This window comes from Puntigrus tetrazona, unplaced genomic scaffold (genome assembly GCF_018831695.1).
Source record: "Puntigrus tetrazona isolate hp1 unplaced genomic scaffold, ASM1883169v1 S000000586, whole genome shotgun sequence".
NCBI classification, from domain to species: Eukaryota; Metazoa; Chordata; class Actinopteri; order Cypriniformes; family Cyprinidae; genus Puntigrus; species Puntigrus tetrazona.
The window spans coordinates 307,501-315,000 of record NW_025048217.1 but is presented as its reverse complement, the minus strand read 5'-3'; the positions used below and the strand labels follow the sequence as shown (position 1 = coordinate 315,000).

At 44.2% G+C, this 7,500-nt stretch overlaps 1 protein-coding gene across 3 annotated transcripts in view; it reads right to left on the bottom strand.

The window, feature by feature from the left end:
• The window catches only part of zgc:158659 (uncharacterized protein LOC791141 homolog), a 19,868-nt gene that overhangs the window by 9,840 nt on the left and 2,528 nt on the right, over nucleotides 1-7,500 (bottom strand). For 2 of the 3 annotated variants that reach the window (XM_043232646.1, XM_043232647.1), the window contains exons 2-7: nucleotides 6,504-6,717; nucleotides 5,045-5,207; nucleotides 3,372-3,581; nucleotides 2,793-3,043; nucleotides 495-746; nucleotides 280-365 (exon numbers count right to left, since the gene is read on the bottom strand). In XM_043232646.1, the coding sequence (XP_043088581.1) occupies nucleotides 280-365; nucleotides 495-746; nucleotides 2,793-3,043; nucleotides 3,372-3,581; nucleotides 5,045-5,207; nucleotides 6,504-6,692 (1,151 nt within the window). In that variant the 5' untranslated portion in view covers nucleotides 6,693-6,717. Of the gene's footprint in view, nucleotides 1-279; nucleotides 366-494; nucleotides 747-2,792; nucleotides 3,044-3,371; nucleotides 3,582-5,044; nucleotides 5,208-6,503; nucleotides 6,718-7,136 lie in introns of all 3 variants that reach the window. The other variant, XM_043232648.1, reaches the window with a different exon arrangement.

Here is a 7,500-nt window from a genome sequence, read left to right as displayed (position 1 = left end):
TTCTTCTTCTTAGTGTGTGTGTGTGTGTGTGAGAGTGTGTGTGTGTGTTTATCTGTGTGTGTGTGTGTGTGTGTCTGTCTGTCTGTCTGTGTGTGTGAGAGTGTGTGTGTGTTTATCTGTGTGTGTGTGTGTGTGTGTGTGTGTGTGTGTGTATCTGTCTGTGTGTGTGTGTGTGTGTGTGTGTATCTGTCTGTCTGTGTGTGTGTGTGTGTGTGTGTGTGTGTGTGTGTGTGTGTGTGTGTATCTGTCTGTCTGTGTGTGTGTGTGTGTGTGTGTTACCTCGGGTTGGAGCAGGGCACTCTCTGTGTGTTGACGTTGTCACACAGCGGTTCTCCTCCGTGATATATTCCTGTCCTGACGTAGATCTGTCTCACACACACACACACACACACACACACACACACACACACACACACACACACACACACACACAGATGAATGACTGTTGTGTCTCTCTCTGTCTCAGTGTCTGTGTGTGTGTGTGTGTGTGTCACCTTGTCGATGTCTCTGATGTTAACGTTGACGTAGGTGGCACACAGGAGCCGGACTCTCAGGTGTGTGTTGAAGGCCCAGAGGGAGCGCGGGGCCCCGGGGTCGGCTCCTCCGGGGCAGGGGCTGGGCTGAGGTGTGCGGCGGCTGTAGGACGGGGCCATGAAGCCGCTGGACGGCAGCTGACTGTACAGACTGTCCTTACTGACCAGCATGAGGTGAGGCAGCCGGCCCAGCGTGATGCAGCTCCGGATGTACTGCACACACACACACACACACTCCATCTGGGTTATATGAATAAATACAAGCAGGCCGGGTAGAAAATAATGTTTCTGATTAGTAAGTGAACAAATGATGTCTGTGTTTTCAAACACGATCGCTGTGAAGGTCATCAGTAAACCAGTGCTGTTCACGAGCTGTTCGTTTAGAAGGATGTGTGTCATACAGAGAACCGTTTAGACTTTTAGAAGTGACTTTGAAGCATGTTGAGTGCTTGCAGACTCCAGTCAGTTTGACTTTCCACAGATAACCAGGAGGAAGCTCTCTCTCGGCTCTGCATCAACTCAAGGGTGAGTAAATATTTGAGTCAAGTGTTCCTTTAAGACAAGAAAGTCTCTTAGAAGCTGACTGTCTGATCAGTGTCGCCACCTTGTGGACAAAAGAATAAGCGAGTATGAAGTATGACAGTCCAAAAACAGCGCTCGCATACTAGGACAAAAAATATACTGTGAGCTTAAAGTGATAGTTTTTATTCACCCAACCTGTATGAGTTTCTGCTAAACACAAAAGAAGATACCATTAAAAATGTTGGTAACCAAACAGTTGACGGTAGCCATTGACTTCTATATGGAAAAAATACGATGTAAGTCAATGGCTGCCAGCAGCTGTTTGGTTACCGACATTCTTCTTTTGTGTTTATCAGAATAAAGAATCCCATACAGGTTTGTAACGACGTGATTGAGAGTAGATCATCACAATTTTACCATCACAAAAAGGAGAAAGATGTCATGTCAGACCAACACTGAGAGTAACTACAGCTGCACAAACATGTATTTTAATGTGATTATAATTTTTCTCAGTTGTTTAAGCATTAATATCTTCAATAGTAATCATCTGGTAGTTTTTTTTTGTGCACATTATCTTGTATTATCGTTGGAAACAAGCCTCCACATGCATTAAGACTTTAATCCCCCAGTTAGTGTCAAAGCCAATTTCTGCCACTGTATTAAAGGAACACTCCACTTTTTTTGGAAATAGGCTCATTCTCCAACTCTCCCAGAGTTAATGAGATTTACCTTTTTGCAATCCATTCATCTGATCTCTCTCTGGGTCCGGCAATAGCACTTTTAATTTTAGTATAGAAAAATTTCTTAACCTTTTGGTCATTATTGAACGTGATGCTACTGGTCTAATTGGATTCAATGATCTATGCTAAGCTATGCTAAAAGTGCTATCAGGGGACACTGAGTGGATTCCAAAACTAAACTTATTAACCAAAAAAGTGGAGTGTTCCTGTTATCTTTTATTTTTATTATTTTTATTTTTTTTAGAATTGCAAGATGTAAACTCACTTTTTTAACACGATCCTCCCAATCTGGCAACCATTTCCTTACTGTTTCTCTACACTGAGATAAAAGCACTGAAGATTGAAACCACAAAAAACCTTGTCTCCATTGAGATGTTCTCTTGATTTGTTCTGACGTGAAAATGCAATAATTCTGATTCTGAATGTACTCCTCAAAGCAGAATAAGGCTATGCTTTTTAAAGCTGTCTGTTTTATTTTATAATCCTATGGACTAAACCGAGTGCTTTTTAAACCTCATCGCCGTGTCTTTTTCTGCAGCTCACAGCCTCTTTTCAAGCTGAAAAAAGTTTGGATTTTCTGAAAAAAAAACACCATACATCAAGTGCCTTTTTGACAGCTGACCAATGACAAGTGAGCGGAGAGTCGTTTCCATAACAACAAGAACAAGAAGAGAAGTGGAGAAGATCCGGAGCTCCTGGACTAAACTGTTTTGAGCATCATACTGTTTCCTTCCCTGTATAATAAACACTTGAAAACGTACAGCAGAGTAAAAATACTTCACTACTGTCCTCTGGCGGCAGAAAAAAGCCTACAGATACACTGCAAAAAATGCTTTTCTACCACAAACCGACATTACCCTCCTCGTTAACTTCTAAAGCCAGCTAACGCTACTTTTGCAGCTGTTGCCATAGCTACAGGACGCATCAGCTGCTGTTAGTAACCAAAACACTGCCAGCTTTTAATTTGACTAAAAGTTAGATTTTGTGTGACAGGCACCTTGTACTGGCTGAGGGGGTACTTCTCCAGCAGATACTCGTCGCAGCCGCACACTTTGAGCATGTACTGGCCCTGGTACTCCTGCACACAGAGACGCAGCTGCTGCGCAGACAGATGCATGCTGCGCGTCTTCTTGCGGATGGCCTCTGCGATCAGCTGCTCCGGCAGAGAGTCGTGTGCTATCTTCAGAGTGTACTTCTGCTTGGAGTTAGACGGGGACACGATCACCCAGATAGTGACGATCAGGCGGCCTGCGCAGACACGGATCAACTAAATCATGTGTGACTAAATATTACTGCTGCAGTCTACTTTCTGTGGTTTTCAGCCGCTTTGTTCAGATATGTTACATAGTATTTCTATTATTTATAACCAAAGAGAGGTTTAGGAATTTGAAGATGTAGCCTATTAGCGATCTGAGTAACTAAATTACTTTTTAGACAGAGTAATTAGTAAAATACTCTAAACACAATATCGATAATGTAATTAGTAACTGTAATGAATTATTTTTTTAAAAGTACCTAATTGTACTTCTCATAAACTTGGATGCAGTATTAGTGTGATGATATGAATAAGACGCACCTTTGTCGAGTTTGCTGTAGATGTGCTGCGGCAGGTCGGGGGAGGACTCCACATTGGGAGGATAGACGTAGAGAGCCTGAGTGTGTGCTCCTCCACCTTCACGCTCCTCCACCGCCTCCCTGCACACGCTCAGAATGTTCCTGCGGAAGTCCTGCACCTCCGGGTCCTTCACCAGCTCGAACTCACAGATCGGCATACCTATGGCGAAACCTGACCCCACACACAGAGAGACAGAGAGAGACAGAGACAGAGACACACAGAGAGACAGAGACACACAGAGAGACAGAGAGAGACAGAGACAGAGACACACAGAGAGACAGAGACACACAGAGAGACAGAGACACACAGAGACAGAGACACACAGAGAGAGACAGAGACAGAGACACACAGAGACAGAGACACACAGAGAGACAGAGACACACAGAGAGAGACAGAGAGAGACAGAGACAGAGACACACAGAGAGAGAGAGAGAGACAGAGACACACACAGAGACAGAGACAGAGAGAGATACAGAGACAGAGACACACAGAGAGAGACAGAGACACACAGAGAGAGAGAGAGACACAGAGAGACAGAGACACACAGTGAGACAGAGACACACAGAGAGACAGAGACACAAAAAGAGACAGAGACACACAGACAAAAAGAGAGACAGAGACACAGAGAGACAGAGACACACAGAGACAAAAAAGAGACAGAGAGACAGAGAAACACAGAGAGACAGAGACACACAGACACAGAGAGAGACCGAGACACACAAACACAAAAAGAGACAGAGACACAGTGAGACAGAGACACAAAAAGAGACAGTGAGAGACAGAGACACACAGACAAACAGAGAGACAGAGACACAGAGAGAAACAGAGAAACAAAGATACAGAGAGAGAAAGAGACACAGACAAAGAGAGAGGCACAGAGACACACAGAGAAAGATAGAGACAGAGAGAGAGCAACACAGACACACAGAGAGAGACACAAAGACACACAGAGAGACAGAGACACACAGAAACACACAGAAAGACAGAGAGACAGAGACACACAGAGAGACAGAGACACACAGAGAGACAGAGACACACAGAGAGACAGAGAAAGATAGAGACAGAGAGAGAGCAACACAGACACACAGAGAGAGACACAAAGACACACAGAGAGACAGAGACACACAGAAACACACAGAGAGACAGAGACACACAGAGAGACAGAGACACACAGAGAGACAGAGACACACAGAGAGACAGAGACACACAGAGAAAGATAGAGACAGAGAGAGAGCAACACAGACACACAGAGAGAGACACAAAGACACACAGAGAGACAGAGACACACAGAAAGACAGAGAGACAGAGACACACAGAGAGACAGAGACACACAGAGAAAGGTAGAGACACAGAAAGTGACAGAGAGAGAGAGAGACACAAAGAGAGACACAGAGACACGGAGCACAGAGAGAGACAAAGACACAGAGAAAAACAGAGAGAAACAGAGACGCAGAGAGACAAAGACACACAGAGGCAGACAAAGAAACAGAGAGAAACGCAGACACACACACCCAAAGAAAGAGACACAGCAACAGAAATATTATAATGCCTTACTTTTAAAAGTGACATTCCTCGCCGCTGATATTGACCTCCACTCGTTCATTAAACAGTCTCTAATCAGGAGACACACTGACCGATCTCCCGGTTGAGGATCTTCTCTTCTCTGTTCCCGAGCGGCTCGATGACTTTCAGGATGGGATGAAAGAGGCGCAGGTCACACAGACGTCGTGTCTCGTCGTAGAACTCCTCGCGCTCGGCCTCCTGGGTCACTCCCACGAAGATGTAGCAGGACTCCTCCTGAGACGCAGCAGAACATTCGTGAGGAACATCTCATTAATCTGGACCCTGGAGCACCAAACCACTCTACAGAGTCCATCTGGCTAAAACGGAGATTTTTAAATAATTTGTATTTCTACTGATGTATGATTTGCTCTAATAGGAATTTGAAGGAGAAAAAAAATTGACTTAGTAAGAAAATTGCCTTTACTAATCGAATTACTAATCAAACAGTTTTTATATATTTACAATAGGAAAAAAAATTAAAATATATCAAAATATCTTACATAATATGCTAGAAGGAAAAATATTAATTTTGCCCAATACAATGTATTGTTGTCTATTGCTACAAATATACCTGTGTGTGTGTGTGTGTGTGTGTGTGTGTGTGTGTGTGTGTGTGTGTGTGTGTGTGTGTGTGTGTGTGTGTGTGTGTGTGTGTGTCTCTGTGTGTGTGTGTCTCTGTGTCTCTGTGTGTGTGTGTGTGTGTGTGTGTGTGTGTCTCTGTGTCTCTATTTCTGTGTGTGTGTGTGTGTCTCTGTGTCTCTGTTTCTGTGTGTGTGTGTGTCTCTGTGTTTGTCTGTCTGTGTGTGTGTGTGTGTGTGTGTGTGTGTGTGTCTGTGTGTGTGTCTCTGTGTGTGTGTGTGTGTGTGTGTGTGTGTGTGTCTCTGTCTCTCTGTGTGTGTGTGTGTCTCTGTGTTTGTCTGTCTGTGTGTGTGTGTGTGTGTGTGTGTGTGTGTGTCTGTGTGTCTGTGTGTGTCTCTGTGTCTCTGTGTGTGTGTGTGTGTGTCTGTGTGTGTGTGTCTCTGTGTCTCCGTGTGTGTGTGTGTGTGTGTGTGTCTGTGTGTCTCCCGTGTGTGTGTCTGTGTGTGTGTCTGTGTGTGTGTGTGTGTGTGTGTCTGTGTGTCTCCGTGTGTGTGTGTGTGTGTGTGTGTGTCTCTGTGTCTCTGTGTGTGTGTGTGTGTGTGTGTGTCTCTGTGTCTCTGTGTCTCCGTGTGTGTGTGTGTGTGTGTGTGTGTGTCTCTGTGTCTCTGTGTCTCCGTGTGTGTGTGTGTGTGTGTGTGTCTCTGTGTCTCCGTGTGTGTGTGTCTCCATGTTTCTCTGTGTGTGTGTCTGTGTGTGTGTCTCTGTGTCTCCGTGTGTCTGTGTGTGTGTCTTTGTGTCTCTGTGTGTGCGTGTGTGTGTGTGTCTCTCTATGTTTCTCTGTGTGTGTGTGTGTCTCTGTGTCTCTGTGTCTCTGTGTCTCCGTGTGTGTGTGTGTGTGTGTGTCTCTGTGTCTCTGTGTCTCCGTGTGTGTGTGTGTGTGTGTGTGTGTACCTGCAGCAGGTGGTAGAGCGGGTATTTGCGGGCCTCACTGAAGAGCTGCTGCTTGATGCTGGTCAGAGGAGCTTCTCTCAGACACTCCAGACTCACCAGGATCCCGTTCGGCAGGCAGCAGTCCACCAGGATCCGAGGAGGCATCAGGTGAAGGCCCCATAACTCTCCTGAGGACGGCCGAGGAGCCATGCTGTCCCCGACACACACTCAGCACCTGACACACAGACCGCAACGTTATATTTATTACATATTTATTTTCGAAAACATTTCAACTTCATTCTCAAAATACTTCGACTTTATTCTCATAGTACTTTATTCTCTGATTTCTATTTCTAATTTATTCTCGAAACATTTTTACTTTAATCTCGTAACTTTAGTAGTTGTTTTTTTTAAGGAGGCACCAAAAAGTCATCGCAGCATTTCACCAAATACACAAAATAATCTTCTTTTTAGCAACATCATATGAGCTCTTAAAAACAAGGGAAAATACCTGTCAGTGCTAGAAGTAAAGTAACCCTAACTCAAAGACTAAGCAAGATTATTTTTCTAACATTATATGCAGATATATTTACTTGTTTAAAAAAAAAATAACAAAATGTGGAGATAATATTTTCAGAAAACAAGTTATTTTACTTCTCAAGATCAATTTTTTTTTTTCAAGAGCAGTAACCATGAAGTGTCCCGGTGTGTTCTGTCTCTGATGAGAGTTTAGCGTCTGATTCAGTCAAAGCTCTTCATTCTTCATCTTCTGGGCTCAGATCTGGACTGATTGTGATCAAGTAAAGCTCACATCTCCAGATGGACTCTTACTGTCTTTACTCCATTCTCCATCAACCGTTTTCTAGAAGAACCCGATCACGGGGATCTTTTGAGGAGCTTCGCTTTCATCTCACATCTTCTGAGGAGCCTTTATGTCTTCAGCCTGATCTTACGAGACACATCACAGGAGAAACAGAGGACGACTGACGTTCAGAATCTGCTCCACCTTTAGAAAGAT